The 22,873-nt window shown below is 35.4% G+C and overlaps 6 protein-coding genes and 2 long non-coding RNA genes across 10 annotated transcripts; 4 read left to right on the top strand and 4 right to left on the bottom strand.

Annotated features, from left to right (window-relative positions):
* Window positions 1-726: 726 nt before the first annotated feature.
* On the top strand, window positions 727-2,187 carry LOC124460308. 2 transcript variants are annotated; one of them, XR_006954242.1, is made up of 2 exons: window positions 727-1,130; window positions 1,726-2,187. It is a non-coding gene; the product is annotated as an uncharacterized LOC124460308 (long non-coding RNA). The 2 variants fall into 2 exon arrangements; XR_006954243.1 differs by having other exon boundaries at window positions 1,130-1,186.
* A 696-nt stretch (window positions 2,188-2,883) lies between these two features.
* LOC124460307 lies at window positions 2,884-3,672 on the bottom strand. Its single transcript, XR_006954241.1, has 2 exons — window positions 3,254-3,672; window positions 2,884-3,187 (listed from the first exon to the last, which is right to left on the bottom strand). It is a non-coding gene; the product is annotated as an uncharacterized LOC124460307 (long non-coding RNA).
* A 2,701-nt stretch (window positions 3,673-6,373) lies between these two features.
* LOC6643745 (short-chain dehydrogenase/reductase family 16C member 6) lies at window positions 6,374-11,399 on the top strand. The gene is made up of 4 exons (XM_002067097.3): window positions 6,374-7,074; window positions 10,386-10,503; window positions 10,630-11,230; window positions 11,297-11,399. The coding sequence occupies exons 1-4, from the start codon at window positions 6,919-6,921 to the stop codon at window positions 11,397-11,399; spliced, it is 978 nt and encodes a 325-aa protein (XP_002067133.1). The 5' UTR covers window positions 6,374-6,918.
* On the bottom strand, window positions 11,272-13,814 carry LOC6643744 (probable ATP-dependent RNA helicase DHX35). The gene is made up of 4 exons (XM_002067096.3): window positions 13,631-13,814; window positions 13,462-13,553; window positions 13,305-13,398; window positions 11,272-13,230 (listed from the first exon to the last, which is right to left on the bottom strand). The coding sequence occupies exons 1-4, from the start codon at window positions 13,757-13,759 to the stop codon at window positions 11,506-11,508; spliced, it is 2,040 nt and encodes a 679-aa protein (XP_002067132.1). The 5' UTR covers window positions 13,760-13,814; the 3' UTR covers window positions 11,272-11,505.
* Window positions 13,815-14,793: 979 nt separating this feature from the next.
* LOC6643743 (juvenile hormone esterase) lies at window positions 14,794-17,404 on the top strand. Its single transcript, XM_002067095.4, is given in 3 exon segments — window positions 14,794-15,841; window positions 15,915-16,359; window positions 17,060-17,404. Coding segments are annotated over 3 exon segments (1,701 nt in total). The 5' UTR covers window positions 14,794-14,832; the 3' UTR covers window positions 17,307-17,404.
* Window positions 17,399-20,021, bottom strand: LOC6643742 (conserved oligomeric Golgi complex subunit 5). 2 transcript variants are annotated; one of them, XM_047010809.1, is made up of 4 exons: window positions 19,962-20,021; window positions 19,234-19,872; window positions 18,088-19,167; window positions 17,399-18,016 (listed from the first exon to the last, which is right to left on the bottom strand). In XM_047010809.1, exons 2-4 carry the CDS (start codon window positions 19,843-19,845, stop codon window positions 17,438-17,440), a joined length of 2,271 nt encoding a protein of 756 aa, XP_046866765.1. In that variant the 5' UTR covers window positions 19,846-19,872; window positions 19,962-20,021; the 3' UTR covers window positions 17,399-17,437. The 2 variants fall into 2 exon arrangements, with proteins under 2 accessions (XP_046866765.1, XP_023032301.1); XM_023176533.2 differs by having other exon boundaries at window positions 19,234-19,868; window positions 19,962-20,014.
* Window positions 20,022-20,104: 83 nt separating this feature from the next.
* On the top strand, window positions 20,105-20,691 carry LOC6643755 (ragulator complex protein LAMTOR3 homolog). The gene is made up of 2 exons (XM_002067093.4): window positions 20,105-20,206; window positions 20,293-20,691. Exons 1-2 carry the CDS (start codon window positions 20,163-20,165, stop codon window positions 20,618-20,620), a joined length of 372 nt encoding a protein of 123 aa, XP_002067129.1. The 5' UTR covers window positions 20,105-20,162; the 3' UTR covers window positions 20,621-20,691.
* LOC6643754 (glucosidase 2 subunit beta) lies at window positions 20,669-22,797 on the bottom strand. Its single transcript, XM_002067092.4, has 2 exons — window positions 21,652-22,797; window positions 20,669-21,586 (listed from the first exon to the last, which is right to left on the bottom strand). Exons 1-2 carry the CDS (start codon window positions 22,655-22,657, stop codon window positions 20,934-20,936), a joined length of 1,659 nt encoding a protein of 552 aa, XP_002067128.1. The 5' UTR covers window positions 22,658-22,797; the 3' UTR covers window positions 20,669-20,933.
* Window positions 22,798-22,873: the final 76 nt, after the last annotated feature.

Genomic DNA, 22,873 nt, shown 5'->3' with positions numbered 1-22,873 from the left:
ATTTTATAATACCCTCTGCAAGGGTATAAAAACAATTTTTAAATTTATATCTATATAATGTTTATAAATGAAACCTCTTTTTCATCTTTATATATGTATAATTTATCCAAAATTTTCAACAATATTATAAAACGTGAAAAACAAGTTAAGCCCTTTATAAGTAAATACATATAAAACTTAAAATTTTCTTTTTACAACGATGGAATAAGGTTGGAAAGTCTAAATGACAAACATATTAAAAAAAAACTAAACACGCCTAAAAGTACGCCAAGTATTTATACTTTGTCAAGTTAATGCATTTAAATTTGGGTTAGTTCAACGTTTAGAGACTACCAGCCTGCAAGCCAAAGACATTTTTCATAGGGCCGAATTTAAAAAACTGTATACCCAGGCCTAGCTACTTTTAAAAATGTGTTTGCTAAAAAGTTTTTGCTTAAAAGTAACCACAATTCGCTAAACTGATTTTGCTTTTGTGTGGCCCTTCTTCTATGTAGGAAAATCCAGCCCTGCTTCGACATAAAAATATATGCTTGATCATTCTCAAACGACTCTTGTGGAAAAAAAAAAAAAACTGAAATAATAATTATTTGAAAAAAATTAGACCAAAACATGGCATTTATAGTAATTGATCGCATAGTCTTTCCGCTCATCTAGTTTATTGAAATCATTTAATCCCACATGTCCATTCGCTTCAAAACAATGCTATTCAAATGATCAAATCCAAAAAAAAAACAAAAAAAAAAAAAAAAAAACTGGTTGGTTAAGCGTCTCTCTAGCACAAATTCGGTCAAAACTAGTCAAAGCCAACACATAAGAAAGTCTATGCTTGTCTATGATTTAGCTTTTCTACAATTTCTGCGGTCACGATTTTGGACTCTTGGCTCTTTTATTGTTTGTGAATCTTTTGACCAGGCGCCCACAAAGAAATCAAGCAAAATAGAAAGAGTTCCCCGTAGAGCCAAAACGCTGAGGTTCATTTCAGTCTCTGTTGTGACTTCAGCCCAATCGGACGTCGAGACTCGCGGCAAACAAAAAAAATTAATAAATAAAGTTTCTATAAATACATGTGTACATGGCGAAAAGTATAGAGAAATCCAAGTGAATTACATTTCAAATACAGAGAGTGAAGAGTTAAGTGAACAATATCATTATTTTCTTATGCAAATCACATAGCCTTCCATAAAAGGTATAAAATTTGTGCCAAGTGTCTTAAACAGCAATTCCATTCTACGCATGCGCATTTTAAAATATAAAATCTAATAATAAAAACTTAAATTAAAATGATTTTAATATTTTAATACGATATACAAATTTAAAAAAAAAAACTACAAAAATAAAATATATAAAAATATTTTTTTTATTTACAACATTTTATTTCTTAAAGTCAACTGAATTTATTTTCTTTCATATATTTTATTTCTTGCAAATTGCATGTTAATTTATTGTTAGAATGGGATTTCAAAATAATATTTAATATTATTTTTTTTTGTCTAGTTTTCTTTTGAAGTGAATTAAAACTTGGTTTTATATTTTATTTGAAATTTATATTTTTAAACAAATTTGTAAATATGTATATGCACTAAAATATAAATAAAAACAAAAAAAATATTGCGATATATTTAAATACATATGTATGTATGTATGTATATGCATATGATATTAATTAAATAAGGATTTGATTTAAAATTTAAATATTAAAACTGGTTAATATTTATATCTTTGCAGAGGGTCAGATGTCTGTAAGGCACACAAGGATTCGTTCCCACCTTTTAAAGTATATATGTTCTTTGTCAGCATGAGAATCTAAATCGATGTCAGTCTGTGCAAATCAATTTTACTCCTATCATCTTAATAGCTATTGGGATGAAACTTGATATTTAAGCTACCTGTGACCCGGGTAAGACAAAGTTAGAAAAGCGTCAAGATCGGACCACTATATCATAAAGGTTTTTAGGAAAAAGTTAGAGTATCCCCATGAAATTTACTAATTTGAGGGATGGTTTGGAACGTTTTGTCTGTGCATTGATGTATTGAGTTACAGAAAAAGAACATGTACAAATATTATGGTCAAGGACTGCAAAGCTGTAAAAACTTCGGCACACCCGAAGTTATCATCTTTTGTATTTTTAAGATTAATTTCATGTAAAATTTTATTGAATTTAAAAGATAGTTTTGTTTGAGATGATACTTTAAAAATCGTTTTTTTTTGCGACTTTTACATTTATTTTGTTATTAAAAAATTTATGTTTCTCAACGATTTTTGGATGGTTTTGAAATTTTATTGACTTTTAGCGCCCACTTCTTCAAAGCAAGGGAATCGACTCTATACTATACAATACACCTATACCTCGCCTAATTATTTTTTACACGTATTCGTTCTAACTCGGTTTCCAAAATAAAAAATTAATAAATTAAATTTGATGATGTACATAGATCTGTCAATACTACATGGTATTCTGTCCTAATGTAAATCCGCGATGAAGAGAATTTTTACCAAAACATCCAAAACTCTGTTAATGCAGAGGAAAAGCCAATGTACACATTTTTTTTTAATGGACAACATTTTTTGTTTTACTTATTTCGATATGTTTTATGACTTAAATGATTCTTTTATTAGCTTCTTATTAACTGTATTAAGAAATTATCAATTTTGTTGACACTTTACACGGTTTTTCCACATTAAAATTTTTTTCACTTTACACGGTTTTGTCAAGAACGGATCTACCGTGTAAAGCGAGGTGCAGGTGTATATAGTGTACTATAAATCAACCGTATCTGTTCTGCATCAGCAATTAACATTAAGCCTTAACAAACTGTGAGAAAATTAAATTGACAACCATTTATAAATTATTATTTTAAACCAAATAAAAACATTTTTGTCAATTTGTAATGCAAAATAATATATTTATAGATATAAATTGTTGGCAATTCAATTCTTTTTAGTCTCTCTTAAGGGCATAGAGTGGATGCATACAAATAAATCCATATTTAGCGGTACAATACTGATCGTACCATAAATAATTTCCTGTATGGATAGCAAGACAACTGACATTATCTTTATGAGGTCTTTTGGGGTGCCAATTGGAATATGTAAACGCTTCACCACTGTCGACCCAGTAAAAAAAATATGGATTATGGTCTTTCATGGCCAGGTCAGAACCACCCAACCATAACCATGTATTTGCATCTGTAATAACAGCAAATCCATTCATTTAATTTCATTAAAGGATGAAGAATTTATAATCCTACTTACTGGCATTTGACTTTTTAATGAAATTGATCAGTTGTGTTTGCTGCGATGCATCGTGAATGGTCGCCAAAATTAGACCATGTTTCTTGCATTGCCGGTCAGCCTCAAAGAATAACTTTTTGTGGTTGGATAATAAATAAAGTTCGCTATATGAACTAAAAACTTTAGGTTCAGCCCCATAAGTGTCTTCCTTTCCAAACACAATAAAAATCGGGGAAAAAAGTAACACAACTCGAAATATCATTGTATGTACGTATTAAATTCAACTTTGTAATGAATACTTTAAGTTCGATCGGTGCATCTTAAATACTTCTTCAAGTTAGGTACTTAAAGAACGAATTGTGTGAATAATTCGATTTTACGGAATGCCTTTTTATTATTTAGAATTAACATTAAAACTTAACGAAGTGTGACAAAATTAAATTGCCAATTTATAAATTATTATTATTTTTATTTTGTATTATTATTTTAAACCAAATAAAGACATTTTTGTCAATTCGTAATGCAAAATAATAATTTATAAATTGTTGGCAATTCAATTCTTTTTAGTCTCTCTTAAGGGCATAGAGTGGACACCACTTTGTGGGTCCCAATTGGAATAAGAATGTATTTGCATCTGTTATAACAGCAAATCCATTCATTACTCAATTCATCTCACTGGCCTTTGACTTTTTAATGAAATTAATCATGTGTTTTTGCTGCGAAACATTGTTAATAGTGCACAAAATTAGACCATGCCTTTTGCATTCCCGTTTTGCATTAAAGAAATATTTACGGTTGTTGGAAAATAAGTACCAAAAATCCTAAGTTACACGGTAGATCCTGACAAAAAAGTATGAAGAAAACAAATTTAATGTGGAAAACCCGTGTAAAGCGAAAAAGAGTATAAATACGATTTTTAAGACATTCATTGAACTTGAAAATATTAACTGTATAAAGAGTTAATAAGATAAAATATCAAAGAAGCTAACATCGGCTATGCCGACGTTTATATACCCTTGCCTTCGTTGGTAATAATAATTTTACATGTTCAAAATTTGTTTTCTGCAACTCAATTCATCAATATACAAACAAAACAATTTTACTCTCTATTTTACAATTTGTTCTTCTTCTTCACTTATTCCCAAAGCAAAGCAACGCACGCATACACATACAGTTCATGTAGCGTTGCGTCTGTGTGTGTTATATTTATCCGATCACATTCATATTTTGGGATCTGGGGTTTTATATCCAATATTATCACATATGTAAATTTCATAGCATACTCCGATTTTTATGAAAATGTTTCTTCTAGTTCTTCTAGAGCTATATGATATAGTGGTCCGATCCTTATGGTTTTCATACTTTATTTTTCCCGGGTAATAAAAAACCCCGAAAAAAAATTTCAGCCCGATAGCTCTTAAGACGGCTGAGTAAAACGCATACGCACAGACGGACGGACAGACGGACATGGCTATATCGACTCAGCTTCTCATGCTGATCAAGAATATATATACTTTATGGGGTCGGAAACGTCTCCTTTTGTGCGTTACAAACATCTGACCAATTTTATAATACCCTCTGCAAGGGTATAAAAACAATTTTTAAATTTATATCTATATAATGTTTATAAATGAAACCTCTTTTTCATCTTTATATATGTATAATTTATCCAAAATTTTCAACAATATTATAAAACGTGAAAAACAAGTTAAGCCCTTTATAAGTAAATACATATAAAACTTAAAATTTTCTTTTTACAACGATGGAATAAGGTTGGAAAGTCTAAATGACAAACATATTAAAAAAAAACTAAACACGCCTAAAAGTACGCCAAGTATTTATACTTTGTCAAGTTAATGCATTTAAATTTGGGTTAGTTCAACGTTTAGAGACTACCAGCCTGCAAGCCAAAGACATTTTTCATAGGGCCGAATTTAAACCAGAGGGCCGGGGCTAACTTCGACCGCGTCAAAGTTTGTATACCCTTGCAACTTTTTTGGTAACTCTTTCCTTACCTATAGCCATCAAAGTGGAAAAACGTTTTATCTAAAAAGGCTAATGTTTGCGACCAGCAATCGTAGCATAGGAAATAACGAAGTTATTGGACAAAGTCACTGTTTTCCACCGATCGTTCCTATGGGAGCTATATGATATAGTTACCCGATCCTTATCAAATTTGGCACAGTCATTAACAGATATATTAAACTAACAAATGTTTAATTTGAAAGCAATCGCGTCAAAAGTAACGAAGTTATTCACCAAAGTCACTGTTTTCGAAAGATCGTTCCTATGGAAGCTATATGATATAGTCACCCGATCTTGATCAAATTTGGCATAGTCGTTTATATGTGTAATTAACTTACCAATATTAAATTCCATGACAATAGCTCAGAAAATAACGAAGTTATTAAGAAAAGTCACTGTTCGTGACTTTGCCATTTGTATGGGAGCTATATGATATAGTGATCCGATCCGGCTGAATCCGAGATATACAACGCCTGCAGTATATACAAGCCTACATGCAAAATTTCAGCTCTGTAGCTCTTACGGTCTAGGAGGAGTTTGCGTTGATCCAGACGGACGGACAGACGGACGGACGGACGGACGGACGGACGGACGGACGGACGGACGGACATGGCTCTTTGAACTCGTCTCGTCGTGCTGACCAAGAATATATATACTTTATATGGTCGGAAATGCTTCCTTCTATGCGTTGCACACTTCTGACCAAAATTAATATACCCTTTTTGCAAGGGTATAAAAACTGTATACCCAGGCCTAGCTACTTTTAAAAATGTGTTTGCTAAAAAGTTTTTGCTTAAAAGTAACCACAATTCGCTAAACTGATTTTGCTTTTGTGTGGCCCTTCTTCTATGTAGGAAAATCCAGCCCTGCTTCGACATAAAAATATATGCTTGATCATTCTCAAACGACTCTTGTGGAAAAAAAAAAAAAACTGAAATAATAATTATTTGAAAAAAATTAGACCAAAACATGGCATTTATAGTAATTGATCGCATAGTCTTTCCGCTCATCTAGTTTATTGAAATCATTTAATCCCACATGTCCATTCGCTTCAAAACAATGCTATTCAAATGATCAAATCCAAAAAAAAAACAAAAAAAAAAAAAAAAAAACTGGTTGGTTAAGCGTCTCTCTAGCACAAATTCGGTCAAAACTAGTCAAAGCCAACACATAAGAAAGTCTATGCTTGTCTATGATTTAGCTTTTCTACAATTTCTGCGGTCACGATTTTGGACTCTTGGCTCTTTTATTGTTTGTGAATCTTTTGACCAGGCGCCCACAAAGAAATCAAGCAAAATAGAAAGAGTTCCCCGTAGAGCCAAAACGCTGAGGTTCATTTCAGTCTCTGTTGTGACTTCAGCCCAATCGGACGTCGAGACTCGCGGCAAACAAAAAAAATTAATAAATAAAGTTTCTATAAATACATGTGTACATGGCGAAAAGTATAGAGAAATCCAAGTGAATTACATTTCAAATACAGAGAGTGAAGAGTTAAGTGAACAATATCATTATTTTCTTATGCAAATCACATAGCCTTCCATAAAAGGTATAAAATTTGTGCCAAGTGTCTTAAACAGCAATTCCATTCTACGCATGCGCAGAGCATACAAAATAGAAACCGCCTCTCGAGTCTCGCACGTGTGTCTTAACGATCTACAATTATGACCGCCTCACCTGGACTTCTCCACATGGATCAGCCTCTGCGTGCTTTCTATCAATTTTTCTTGGATTTGCTAATATTCACATTTAAATCACTGTTTTACATACTGGAATCGTTATACCACACAATATTACCACAGCGCTTTAGAAAGTTGAAGGTAAAATAAAAAAAAAATATACATATATATATAAAACAAAGAAAACTCACTCAGATGTGGAAAATATTTTCAGCACAATAAGAAAACAAATTGATGTATCTATATAATTATAAATTAGGGCTTAAATTGATCATGAACTGTTTGACTTTCAAGATCTGATGATGTTGTGCCATTTTTTTTTCAACTACCTTGTCACCCCATCCATCAAAAAAAACAAACTCTGGCTTTAATTTTTTATTGTGTAATCAAGGAGAAAAAACTATGACAACCAGCGCTAAAATCACAAGTATCTTTATGTGGGCTACTGCCAGAAGGCCTCTTTTTTACCCGTTTCAGTTGAGTTTTGTTTTTGCATTTTTGGCAATAATTTAAAAAACTTTAATGAGCCACACGAGCTTGAGTTTGACTTTTGTTTTGTTTTCTTTTTTTTTCTCATTTTTTTTTTTTATGGTTATAAAAACACAAAAAAGAAAAAAACATTGAAAATCAGCAATCAACCTATGAAAACAAAAAACTTTAATGAATTGAAAACCAACAGCAATTAAGTTTAAGAAATATAATGAAAATACAAAATGTTTGCATTTTAAATAAATCAGAAATTGCTGAAAAAAAAATTGTAAATCTTTGTTAGTAGAGGATTATATATAGATCTTTTTCAATGAACATTCGAATGATAGAAATTCTAAAAGATTAAGTAATAATTTTATGTAGCATGTATGTTTGGAAAATTTAATCATTTTTTAAATTACAAAACAGTATTTACCTTGAACCGCTTCTTATCTTATATATACAATTTTTACATACATATGTACATATCTTTTAATTTCGAACAATTTTTTCTATTACTAGTAATTCTTAGTTCAGATCCTCGTTCTACTCATCCAGAATTGCATATACATTTGTATATCCACTTATGTATGTATGTTCTGAGATATCATAACCAACAAAAGATACATATGTTTTCTAAGAGAGCCAAACAATATAAAATAGCAAAAACGCGAAATTTTTTGTATCTTAGAATAAACCAAAATATGTAGCTATTACTTTTGGTGTCCCAAATAAAACGGCGACTTAAAATCGATGTCTGTATCAAACAGTTTTAAAGCCAATATCTCTTTAATCACAAACATTTGGTCAGTAAATGATATCTTACCCAGAAGGCCTTTCAAAGAATCATAGTATATTTGGTCGAAAGTTTCATCTATATCCTAAAGCAAATGAAATTAAAAATAGTAAAAATTTTTTAGCTTTAAAAACCTAATTTTTACTGATTTTCTAGACCCGTATAATAAGTAGACGAAGCAAATATTATTTGGTATTGTACATTTTCTTTTTTTTTTTTTTTTTGGCTGTTAACTTTCCAATCCAATTTGTTTTTCTTACTACTTTTTTTTATTTCCCATGTTACAGTTGTAAACTTTTCGTGATTTTTAATGAACTTTACATAAACAATGTTGCTGACAAAAGATCAGCTTTGTTTTGATACGCCCCGATGGGTCTCACACGTTCACACGCCTGTCCGGATGGTCCATGGATGGATGGTCAATAGTTTATGAATGAGTGGAATGAATGCTGCCTTTTTTATTTGCTCTTACTGTTTGCTGTTTGTTCGAAGACGTCATTTATAATGTGGTTTATGGATAGTACTTAAGCTACCGCCCAAACACTTGAAACTCTGCAAATATTTATCAAATATTTTGGATGAAATACATTTTGAGGATTTCAATTATTCAATGAGCCCATGAGATGATTATGACATTGAAATTTAGTTAACAATAAAGTTAATGAATTTAAATGTATAACTATTTATGTATAGTGGGTTATTGATCCAAGAAATAATTTCCCTCAACTGTGACAGACAAGTTTTCCGGTATGCGTTGCTCTTTTTCATTTGTCACGCTTCGCAGGGAAAACTTAATGATCGTATCTGAATCTGGCTAACTATATACATACATACATATATTGAAGGAAATACATAAATTACACCCTGCTTAATAGCAACTCTCGATAGATTCATGAAACTAATATGCTCTCTGTTCAACACTGAAGGGGCTAAACAACTTGAACTTGATTGAACTTTATGTTATTGTGTCTTGGATCCCCATCACAGAAATGGCAAAAGTTTTGCCACATCCAAACATTTTTTATGATTGTCCAACATCATTATGTTGCAATTTGGTTTTCATTTTTGGCAGGGGAAATAATTATAAAAAGCATAAAAATGCATACAAACATACAGACATGTGTATATACATTGCCATATCTAAAGCTATTATTATGTATATGTATGCAAAATAGTTACATTTGGATTAGACCTTGTTGCAGATGTTGGATAAATGTGTGCGTCTGTGTTAACACAACGAAAAGTAAAAGCGTAATAAAAATATCTTCAACACTCAGGGCTTTACATGCGACTAGTAAAAGCTGTTTTATATAATTGTTAAAAAATAGGTATATATTATTAGATTACATTTGTTTATTATTTATTTTGTGACTGATTTATTTATGAATTAATACGCCTAGATTTGAATACGCCCATTAAGGCTCTCTACCTATGATTGGAAAATTATAAAACACTTTGGTTTTTAAATATATATTACACTCCAAAATTAATCTAGGGTTTTCGAATGAAATTGACTAGTTGGGAATTTCCCAGGAACGTAATTCAACTTCGCTTAAGTTTGTTAGATACTTCAGTTTTCAATCTTCGAATCTGAAACATTGACGAAATCATTATCAAATGAGAACCAGGAAACCTGCACAACTCTATTTCAAATTTTCTTCTATGAAGGATTTCTTAATTTTAATTGGAAGCCTTGAGAATAGATTTGAACTATGAATTATGTTTGTTTTTTTAATTTAACTGAGCTATTTTGATAGTTTTGTCCATTAAAAGTATGTTCAAAATATTTGCCAGTGGCAACAATTGGCAAAATTTTGATGAAAAAATTGAATTTTCCCTTTATCAAGAAGGTACTATATTACCTTAGGTTTATAAAGTCTCAGCTGTGTTGCTAAACATCTTTATTCATTTATAGTTTATATTTTGAATTATCAACTGCGGTGCGCCTCAAAAATGCAGACAGATTTGAAACCAGTTTAGCCCAATAAATGTCCCACATATTTCAAAATGTAAATTTTAAGCCAACAACTTTGGTTCACCACAAGTATTACAAAACGATATTTGAATATGTTTAACATAAGTTACTAGTTAAATGTATATCTATTTTAACTTTATGGAATAAAGCTTAAACCATACTTAGGATCTGTTATTTTCTATCTAAATAATATCTCTATTACATAATTTTCAGAACGTATCGGGTCAGGTGGTGCTTATAACTGGTGGCGGAGGGGGAGTTGGTCGTTTGATAGCTCTGAATTTTGCTCGGCTGGAGGCACGTATTGTCATCTGGGATATCAATCACGAAGGTAATTCACATAGTAATGCTAATTGCTAATAGGGAGTTCCTTAACCCCTATTAGCAGTAGGTGAAAGTTGTTACATTTACAATTTAATTAACCAAGCGTTGAAAATATTCCATTTGTTGTCATCAGCTATCAAGACGACGTCGGATTTGTTGGCCAAACATGGCTATAATAACTGCAAAGGTTATGTCGTGGATATATCTGACCGAGAGCAGATCTATCAGAGAGCCGCCCAGGTTATTGAAGATGTAGGTCACGTGGATATATTAATAAATAATGCTGGCATTGTTTCCTGCAAACCATTTTGGGAGCAACACGATCGTGTCGTACAGAATACGTACAACATAAATATCATTTCGCACTATTGGACAGTTAAAGCCTTTCTGCCGCATATGATGAGTGTGAATCGCGGTCATATTGTCACAGTGGGATCGGTTACGGGTATGCTGGGTACATACGGTTGCAGTGATTACGCAGCCACAAAATATGCCTGTATTGGTTTCCATGAGAGTCTGTTGACTGATCTCAAGGCCCATGGTTATGACCAAATACAGATGAGCTTAATTTGTCCATACTACATCAATACGGGCATGTTTGCTGGCGTACGGCCACGGATGATGCCCATGCTGGAACCTCAATATGTGGCCGATCGCATTGAGCAGGCGGTGCTTTGCAATGAAGTTTGGTGTGTTCTTCCCAATTCCATACGTCTGTTAACTCCACTGAAATGGTAAATAAAATTTTACCAAAGTTTAAAGACTTCATTGATTATTGATATTCGCTTTTTCAATTCCAGTTTATTGCCAGCCAAGATGTGCTGGGAGCTGATGTCACGTGTAATACGTGGCCCAGAGTCCATGATGTTATTCCAGGGACGAGGACGTGTAGCTGCTGGCTAAACCCGCCTCCCAGGATTTACATTTTTCATTTGAAAATTAGTTTTTAAGTTAATTTTTAAGTCTTTTAACTATGTTGATAAGAGTTAATTAAATGTTCAATTTCATGTTAATCCCTCACAGTGGTCTGTTGATAGTAATGTGGAGCCAATTCCGTTAGCCATTCCTTTTTAATTACCGTCAAAAGGTTCATAAACAACTTGGTTGTCTGCAATAGCTCGCCGTAGACCACATATTGGGCCTGGGGCAAGGTATACAATGTAGAATTGGGATGTATTGCCAATTCCGTGCCACTACTGATTTGCCTATAGACGCCCGAATGATGCAAATAGGCTACTTGGGTGAAGAATCCAGCTGTTATACATTTGCACACCATTTCCACATCTCCTTTGCAAGAGAAGATGGGTATGCCATACTTTTTCTGGGAAAGGCGAATTAGCTGATCTCTCAATTCGCAGGCACGTTTCAGATTGCGATAAATCAAATAATATTGACCGCAGAACTCCTTGGTCATGCCATCCTCCACAAACGCCGTATAGACATTAAGCATTGTAATGAGATCTCCTTCGGCCACTTCAAAATGTCGATGGGCAATGCGTCCACTCTGTTGGGCAGCCGCCGAGGGTGGCCGCGAGAATATGGACTGAACTTGGAGCATTGCTATGATGGTTATAATCTCTTCGGAGCAACCCATTTGGCCAGATATGTATAGCATTTTTGATATCATGGCTGTGAATGGGAGTTCTGCCATAAGGTAACCCACAGGCTTGGTTAACTGACCCTGCTCATCAATTGAATCGAGGGCATACAATGTTTCTAATGACGCCAATAAATTTTTCGCCGGTGGCGGTGAAGGAAAATCAAAACGTAAGATATTTCCAATGCCTAGAGCTTTCAACTGAAGTACGACTCCACTCATTTCACTGCGTCGCATCTCAGGCGGTTGACGTGCAGCCAGGCCCTCATAATCCTCTTTTGTAAACAATCTGTAAACCTTTCCAGGTCGCATGCGGCCAGCACGTCCAGCTCGCTGCACAGCCGATGCCTTGCTAACGGGTACTACAACTAAACTATCACTGCAGGTCGTTGGATTGTACCATTTGACCTTGACATAGCCACAATCAATCACATAAACAATCCCAGGAATCGTTATAGATGTCTCTGCTATATTGGTGGCCACGACAACTTTGCGCACTCCCTTTGGAGGAGTAAAGAAAACGGCCAATTGATCTGTGCTACTCATGCTTCCATACATTGGCAAAACTTTAAGATTGTCTTGATCTGAGCTTGCTATATATTCTTTAAGTAAATCTAAAGCTTCCAAAACTTCCTCTTGACCAGTCAGAAATGCTAAAATATCTCCAGGTGGCTCTCGCTGATGCAATTTCCATATAGTTTCAACAGTTTCTTTAACATAATCTGCACAGGGCTCGTTAAGATAAAAATTGCTAACTGGATGCATGCGTCCTTCAATGGTAAGCTTAACACTTACTTCTTTGCCTGCTCCTGGCCAGTTGAAGAATTCGCTAAAGAAACTGGCATCAATTGTGGCAGAGCTTATAATCAATTTTAAATCATTGCGCTTCTTTAGAATTTTTTTCAACAAACCCAAGACCATATCAGTAAGCATGTTTCGCTCATGTGCCTCATCAACTATAATCACCCCGTATTGAGTTAGCAATGGATCTCCTAGGAGTTCACGCAGCAAAATTCCCTCGGTCATGAATTTGATTTTTGTGTCTGTGGAGACACGTTCCAGAAAGCGCACCACATAGCCCACTGTGTCACCGACAAGTTCACCACGCTCCTGAGCCACACGATTGGCTAAAGTGACCTAAAAGTTTCAGAAACATATTACAAAATCATGAGATCATTATGAGATTAGGTATAACAAAGCGATTCTCTTACCGTCGAAACTCGCCTTGGCTCCGTGATACCAATTAATCCTTTTGTGTGCCAACCAAATTCATACAAATACTGTGGTACTTGAGTGCTCTTTCCACTGCAAAATATCGTACATAAATACTTTAAATATACATTAAGGTAACCTTATGGTTTTAATTACCTGCCCGTCTCTCCGACTAATATGACTACCCGATACTGTTCTAGGCAATAAAGAATTTGATCCCGATACTGACGAATAGGCAATTTCTCACGCTGAATTAGGAATTTTAAATAGAACACGTATTTATGTATAGTTCATCCACGAATGAGAGGATTGTTTTTTTGTTTACCTGCTCCAAAATTCCCAGATTGTGATTGGAATTAAAAACAAATGTAGAGGCTTGCTGATCACCTCCTACGTTATCCGATATGGCATCATCTGTATCTGGCTTAATGAATTTGGGCTTAAATGTAGCCATTTCTAGATATAAATAAAATATTAATATAGACTGCCGGGGTTTGTTTACGTTTTCCTTTTAGTTCTGGAACTAACTTCGATAGCCAAACCACAATTTATCGATTTATTTTAAGTGTTACCATGCCATCGAACAATATTTTTAACTGAAGCGCAGTGTTTAAAATATATTGTAGAGGTACATAGATGAAATTGTATATCATTTGATTGTGAGAATCGTGACACTAAACAATATCCAGGTTTAAAAACAAAACGTTGCCTAATAAGATCAAAGAATAAAGATAATTGAAAACTTTTTAACTCTGATCAGTTTTTCTTTCTGTTATGTAAATTCTGTTTCTATATTGAAAATATTTACAAGGAGTATTCAAACAAATAACATTGTTGGGATAGGCCTATTGTTAAATCAAACAAAAAAGATCAATTTAATAATTAGCACGTATAATGAAATCATATATGCATGTCTAAATTTTGATTTATTTAGATTTTTAAACTATGATACACAACAGTTTTTTCAAGTGGCCAGCGTGATGAATTCTCTTCAAAAACCTAAATGGTTATATTTTAATAGTTTTGATTTGATAACATAAGTGCAAACACATGTAGCTTTCAAACCACAACAGGAACGATAACATAAGTGCAAACCACAGGTTATAGGCTTAATACAAAGTGACTTCTATTTTAATTTTGGCAATAATAATTAACTACCAATTAACTTTTAAGTCACCGCCACAAATATTGCTTTGAAAAATATAAGATATTAACTACAGTTTTTTTATAATTTTGTAAGTTGTATATAAATTAACTAATTTATTTTAAGGTCAAGTGATTTTAACAACTATAAAAAAATAAACATTTAAAATAAAACCAAAAATGTTTAATCTTTGAAATAAGCTAATCGAACCACTTTACGCGATAAGAGCTATCAACAATTGTAGTATAAATATTGCTATATATATAGATTAGAACCGAGTCTCGTGAGTACTGCAGTTTCTTTCGAGGGGGTGTCCACTACTGATTCTTGGAACACACAAGTTCAAGTTTAAATTAAAAAAAAAGAAACCTAAAATAAATAAAATGCTTGTGATGTATTTTATCGTGTTCATAGTCCTGCTTAGTCAGGACACAGTTTTCAATTTGTGTTCTGCCCAAACTGGGCCAGTGGTTAATACTACAATTGGCCGTATTGAAGGCACCATAATGGAAAGTTTTCAAGGCAAAAGCATATATGCGTTTCGTGGTATACCATAAGCCCAGCCACCAATTGGAAATCTAAGATTTGCTGCCCCACAACCCATTGAGCAATTTGAATATGAAATTTTTCAAGCCACCGCCGATTCAGCAATATGTCCACAACCACTTCCATATTTCAATATGGATGAGGATTGCCTAACATTAAATGTTTATACAAAGGATTTTGATGCCAAATTACCAGTTATTGTCTATATACATGGCGGGGCTAATGTTCTGGGCAGTGGCAGCAGCGTTTATGGAGCAGGACCTCAATATTTAATGGATCATGATGTTGTCTATGTGGCCTTTAATTATCGATTGGGTGCTTTGGGTTATCTAAGAACCTCTGGTGATAATGTGAAAGGCAATTTTGGTTATTTAGATCAATTGTTGGTTCTAAAATGGGTTAACGAGCATATTGCCAATTTTGGTGGTGATCCCGACAATGTTACCATTATGGGCATGAGTGCCGGCTCAATAGCTGTCAGTCTTCACTTGGCTTCGCCATTATCGAAAAATTTATTCCATCGTGCCATATTGATGAGTGGTTCGGCAACAAATCATTTTGCCAATGATAATGCATATTGGACACGAAAGTTGGCCAGAGAAATCTCGTGTCCCATGTATGATCCTGAAGATGTAGTTGAATGTTTGCGTGGTGTTACCTGGGAGAAAATAATTGAGATTTGTGGTAGATGGGAGCCATACAGTCTTGTTAATCAAAAATGGATATATGAAATTGATGATTATTTTATGCCCGAACATCCTACGGCTCTCATAGAAAAGGGAGAATTTAATCGTGTCCCGCTTTTAGTTTCATTTGCGAAAAATGAACTCGACTATTTAGTAAATTGTAAGTGCTAGATAAATAGACATTAAACAAAAAAATGTAATATTAAATATTTTATTTGTTATTTTCACTTTAGATCATTTAGATTATCCATTACTTCTTGATGATTTTAATGTTAATTTTGTTGAATATGCTCCGGAAATGTTTATCTTTGACTACAATTTGACTAGGAGTCAAAAGTTAAAGGACTTTTATTTAGGCAACAATCTGACACAATTTAATAATGAAAATATTGAAGATTTGGGAAGAATCTTTTCGGATGCCATTTTAGGACATGGTATTTATCGTCTTGTGCAATTGGCTAGAAAATATACCGATGTCTATTACACTCGGATTGATTATGTCGGCCAGCTTAGTACGATGGCTCCTTTAACGGAGGATAATGTCTACAAGGGCGTGGCACATGGCGATGATTTGCAATATGTTATGCCCAGTTTTCTTGAATTGATGCCAACAAACGGTTCCGATGTATTCATGATGGAACGTCTAACAGAATGGTTTACCAATTTCGCCAAAACTGGGTAAGATCCAATAAAAGTTAATTGTTATTATGTAAGACCTTAAAAGTTTTCTAGACATTTAAAACTAAAAGCAAATAAGGCAATTTCTTTTGGAGTTAGTTAATATAATTGTGGACCTTATTCAGGATTAGCAAATACTAAGAAGATTTTTATTCACTGAAAAATTAATTTAATATTTATTCATTCAGCAAAACTCAATTCAGAAGAAAAAAGGTAAATTAAAAAAAAAATTTTAATTAAAAATTTCCGAAAATTTTTAAAAATTTCAAACTTTGCAAATCTTGAACTTAGCCAAATTTAAAATGTTTTTCGAATAACTCATTTTAATGCTTTGAAATTCAATTTTGAATTATTATGTAATTCACGTTAATTAACAATTTTTTTTTTCAAGCAAAACGAATAACGCCAATGAAAAACAAATAATGCTGATTGTATTAAGCTCTAAAATTTAGTACATTTTTTAGAGTATTTGAAAAATTAATTAATAATTTCTTTCAATCTGGACTGAAATCTCGAGAATAACTTCTTTTTTCATTTACGCAAAAAATTTTCCTTTTTTTTTCCAATTTTCATTCATGTTCCAAATTCGACGTTGAGAATGCATTTTCTAACTTCTAAAACACCGCGTTAGCTTAATCTGTCACTGCTTATTCAATCAAATTATTATTATTATTATTTAAAACGTTTTTTCTTCCTTTAGATCACCAGTATCGAGTTCTGAGAACTGGCCACCATGCAATTCTACAGTCATGAATCTTCTTTACAATGATGTCAACACCACATTGGGTCTACCAGCCTATACGGATCGCTATGAGCTCTGGGATGAACTCTTTCCCACGCCGGGCAGTGCAAAGGGAGGTGCAACTAATTTAAGTGTCAGCCAACTTAGCGTATTTATGATTGCCATAGCAACAGGTGTGACCTCTTGGCTAATGTCAATTAATTAACCAATCTTTCCTTTACAACAGGCTTTACTTTTCTTGGGATATTGGGTTTTGACAGTTTAAAGTTTTGGGATATTAAGCTTTAATAAATGTTTATTTAAGTGGAAATAGTTTTAACATAAATATATAAATATTTATACAATTGCTTTTAAGGCCTGTTCAAAATAATCGACCATCATTGGATAGACTTCATCATATTGCTGAATATTTTTACGTCGAGCATTATCTCTATATCTTTGCAATGCTCCCGATATTAATTCTAATTTTTCCCGTTCCGCTGTATGCCCATCTAACCATTCAACAAGACGTTCATTTGACCAATTTGCTGTGGTATGTGGTGATTGCAAGTCAGACCCGGCATGACCAAAAAGTAAAAGGAGTATAATGTAACTGGGTACTAGAGAATCTTCGCCAACTGTTTGCTTGATTAACTCTTCAGGCGTTTGAACAATTAGCAAGGACATGGCACGCAAAAGTCGTGAGGGTTTGCCAAGTTCAGCAAGATTTTGGCAAATCGGTTTAAGCGCCAACTCCATGTGCTGGCAATCCTGTTTAAGGCGTTGCCTTCCTGCGCCACTCACCGGACGAATGATACAAATATTATGTAAAAAGAGTTCAATACATCGATTAGCCAACTCATGACCGCATTTGTTGATCATTTCTTTGTCATCGAACAGGTCAATGTGATGCACCCAACAGCGACTAATGAATTCCTGAAAAAAGAGATAGATTATACAACTTGTTTCAACTTTAGTATAAAAGGAAGCCCCTGTGGTGGGAGTACCTGTAGTTCTTTCATGTACATTGAGGAACCCGTTGTAGGTAATCTTTCTGTATTAAGACCCGGCTCTCTATGCATACTTAATAAAATTATACTAATGGTCGTTATAATAGATTCCATTATTTGTTGAAGTATTGTGCCAATCAATAAATCAGCCTGCTCCAGAGAACGGGCAATATTCTCTTTACTCTCTCCAGGAGTCTTTTCGAATTGCAACTGCAAATCACTTAGCATGCGACGCACTGAATCCTTGTAGTAGTATAACACATTAGCCAATTGGGTATTCTGTTGTTGCTGTAGGTTGGGCAAATCAACAACTTGCTTCGAATCTGCACCCAATTTAATTTGTGCCTCCAATTTAGTGCACAACTCTTTGCCACAGGCAATGAAAACATTGGCTATGGCATTGCTCAGACGTGTATCAATTAAGGCAGCACTTAATTCCGTCGAAGCAACGCGTATGAAATTATCCACTGTCTCATTACCAGGAAGGTCTACACCAGCTAGGCAAGCCTTCATATTTTGAGCACATTTACCCACATAGCCGACCTCCAGAGGGGCAAACAGTTCATTATCAAATTGAAATTCAAAGTTTAAACGCTGCTCCAAGCCTCGAGCTGATGTCAGGAGCTTTGATAGACCCTCCTGAAGAGTTTGCTGGACATGTTGGGGGCATTCATCGAATGATTTCCGCAAAAGTTGTTGTACACGCTGCCAAAAGCGCTGGGGAATACATTGTTCCGATGACACCGATGTATAGCCAAATTGGTTGATTTGCTCTAGAGATGCTTTTAACAAATTTATTTGAGTGCAAGTCTCAAAGAACTCATCGTAGAGAAGCCAATGCAAAGACTTCCAGAATTTAGCGCGAAAATTTTGTGTAGTCGTTAACTGAGGCGCCTTGCCCGGTCCACGGGTGGCAGACGCCTTAACAGCGGCTATTCCGCCATGTGTGGGGGACTTATTTAGCACCGAAATATCATTACCAGCAAAGCATTCTTTCAGCGATTGCTCCATATCCGTTAAAAAAGTCGTCAGCAAATTATCAAGTGATTTCTCCAAGGTATTAAAATTTATAAAGATCTGCATATAAGTAAAGGAAGGGACATCACAGTCAAGTAACCCAGAGATTAAATAAGTTAAAATTACCTTTAGAGCATTCACCACTTGATTTTGATTTCTTTCCTGCAAACCGGTAACCAATTGCATTTGCGTAAGATTTCGTATTTTCTGTCCGGAGTTGATTACATAGGTTCGCTCCTGCTGTATAAACTCAATGTCCTTTAAGTCCTTGTCCTCGATTAGTTGTCCCAGCTCAAAATGAAGCTCAGCCTGTCGCAGGACATCTTTGGTATTCTTCAATTTGGCCGTCAGGGTAAGCAGCGTGCCAGCGGAACGTAGTAAATGGCTAACATCGTGCAGACGACCTAGCACCTGAGTTTGATTCTCCACCAATTGATATTGTGTATCCACTTGATGCTTCAGCCTATGACCGGTGGCCCGAACTCTTTGAACATCCTCGGCCAGAGTGTTAATACAGGAATCAAAGCGCCCGGCATGCGTGGCCTGTTGAAGAAGCGCACCATGTTTGTCACGCACCTGTTGATGCAATTCATCTGTGGTGTTTTGCAAACGCTTTGACAGCTCCTGTATTTGCTGGCCAATAGTGAGACCCTCTGCCATGGACATGGCCAAATTGAAGTCGTCATCATCTGGTGATACTGTTTCCGAACCAGTTGCTTTTGAATCATTTGTGACCATTGCGATGCTGGAAATGTTGAAGCCTAGCTAAGAAAAAATTTCAGTAGAGATTGTATGTAGAATAGTTAATTACATGAACATTTTTTAAATTAAATTAGATCAACGAATAAAATTACCACGAATCAGAAGCCAAAACAAATGTCAGTGTTGCCAACTCTTCAGAGGGCTTGAATACGCGGAAAAGAGCCAAGCTGGCAACACTGTTCGATTATCGATAACCAAATACTACCAAAAAAAAATATGCTCATCACTTTATCAGCTGTTTAAGATTTGTTTTGTTTAAAAGTGTCTGAAAATAAGAAAGAAAAACATTTTTCATGTCGGACAATATACACAAGTATTTCAATGACTTGGTACAGAAGTAGGTTAACGTTATCCATAAACCACACCCTTATATCCAGGTTTTCAAGCTTGCTTTATCGTATCTGAAATGTTTGTTCTTTCAAGGGTCAGTGGCCTGTATGTCATCCAGATAACGGATCGTGATGGTGTGCCCATCCTACAGGCCAGCCAAGAGAATATAGATTTTGCCCTAATGCCATCAATTATACCAACATTCACCACAGCCTGTGATCAGGCCAGCAAGCTGGGTCTGGGTAGAAATAAGACAATTATCTCAATGTATTCCAAATATCAGGTGGTCCAGATGATCAAATTGCCATTGATTGTTACATTTGTGGGAGCTGAAAATTGTAATACCGGTCATATTTTGGCTTTGGAGTCTCAGATGGATGAATATCTAGAGGATATAAAAACGGCAGTTACTGAGGCATGAGGCAGCCGTCGTCTTACATAGAATGTAAAATTTATAAATTTGTATAAATTTTTTGTTTAAAAATACTAAATACGCTTTATTTAAATTGAAACTGATTCTTTTTCATTTCTTGATTTTAGTTGTTGCTTAAATGCAATTTACATACACTGTTATTATATTAACAACAAAATCTTCTGCTCCTTTCCACATACATGTGAGGGAATGATCTCGACTTTCAAAAACAAATTAGAAATTATTTTAAACAATTCTCTTTTACGACTAAGAATAAACATCAAAACTTCTCAATCCCCACAATCTTGAGTGCCGAATGATCTCAGAGTTCGTCGTGCAAATTCTCATCCTGAGCTTGCTGGAAAGCTTCGTTATCACAGGCAGCCGGAGTTTCAAATTCGAAATAATATTCACACCGATTTGGCTCACTGACGGCAGTTACTCGTGATTCCAGGGCACAAGTAATATGGATAATGGCTGAACGTTGCGGTCCATTCCAGCAACCGGCGCCATTGGCATACCTTTGAGTGGAATATTTGTTGTTACCCTCACCAATCCATTGATCCCAACGACCCAATGTGGTTTCTGCACCGCCATTGCGTGGCTTTTGGGATGCTCGATCAAATGGACAGAGAGTGTAAATATATTCACGATCCTCGAATGCATGACATTCACCATCGAGTACCGCCCACTCCTCATGTAAACCATAATCCTTACCGCTTTGCTCATCAATTTCCTTAACCTCTTGTTTAATTTCACGTATAGTCCGATCCACTTCTTCAAAGGCATTTCGCGCTTCATTGGCCTGCTCGATCAGTCGCTGGGTCTCGGGGTCATAGACTGGCGGACTAGCATTTTCAGCATCGGGTTGAGCTTCACCCACACCCACATCAGGCTCTTCGTCATCGTATTGATCTTCGTCACCTTCCTCATCGGCTTCATCACTATCAATGGCAGGCTCGTGGTCAGCATGTTCTAGATGAAGTTGAGAAATACGTAGAAGTTAGAAAAAAAATCTTCTCAATTGCTAAGATTTTTACCCTCGCTTGGTTGTGGCTCCCTTTGCTCCTCTGTTGTTGGAATTGCAACACCTTCTGTGGTTGCCTCTATGTGCTCATCCTCCTCAGGAGCTTGGGGTGGTTGGAAAAGACCTTCGGCCAGCATTTTTAGTGGTTTGATACGTGGCCAAGTCAACGTTACAAATGCATCTAGATCGACACGATCACGTTCATCCAGGAAGTATTTGGCTTCTTCCACGGTAACCACACCATTGCGATCACGATCTAGATTCATGTCAACCATTAGTTCAGTGACCTCCACAAAGCCATCTTTATTGGCATCGTATCGCACAAAACTCAACGAAGCTTCCTGTCGCATTTGCTGGGGCTCTTCCTCGGCATGCGCCGTCTCTGCGTCCAATTCTCGTTGCTGCTCTTTGAAGGTGTCAATGGCTTCGCTTTCAAGTGCTTCTGCATTGAGTTTTAGTTGTTCCTTTTCCGACTTAAGTTGCTCCTGCTCCAAGATTCGTTTCTCCAAATCGGCACGACGTGCTTCACGTTCCAACTTTAGTTTATTGCCTTGGGCAATCATCTCTTTGCGTTTCTCGGTACCACGCTTATGGAGTTCGGCGTCCTGTCTACGCTGAGCAGCCGCTGCGGCTCCCAATACGGAACAAGTGTTGGGGCAGCCACGTGCATCCAATTCATCGCTGCCATCGCAGCAATCACATATGCCATCCTGCACTCGTGAGCTTGGAATAATCATCGGCTGATGACCCTTATTGATACAATAGAACTGGCCCTTGGCGCAGGCTGATGTGCCCGGTTCATCCGAACCATCGGCGCAATCACAATAATCATCATTGATGTGTGTAAATTTGATGGTCCTACTGCCATCTAAGCATGTCCAGGAGTTATCTCCGCCGCGAGGCTGATACAAAGGCGCCATTGCCAGCGAAACTCCGCGCGGACGTGGGACATCTCCAGCTAAACATTGATTAACTATTAACGCTAATAATACTAATAAAAATGTTTGCACTTGAATCATATTTCACTTTTGGTCCTAACTGTAAACGTCTCTTCCTGCTCTGTAAGGTTTTCTTCGACAGCTTTTGGCAGTTTCTAATTACGTGGAATTTGCTAGGAATTTCATTCGTTGTCGAATGCCGGCGTAGAGATGGGCAAAAACCCCAACCGTACAACTGTAATCGTTATCGAAAACAGAGGGCCGGACTCAATTTGTCCATGCCGAAGCTTGTATTCC

This window comes from Drosophila willistoni, assembly GCF_018902025.1.
Source record: "Drosophila willistoni isolate 14030-0811.24 chromosome 2R unlocalized genomic scaffold, UCI_dwil_1.1 Seg167, whole genome shotgun sequence".
Classification (NCBI taxonomy): Eukaryota; Metazoa; Arthropoda; class Insecta; order Diptera; family Drosophilidae; genus Drosophila; species Drosophila willistoni.
Note: the sequence above shows the minus strand (reverse complement) of the source record. Positions and strands in the feature narration are given on the sequence as shown.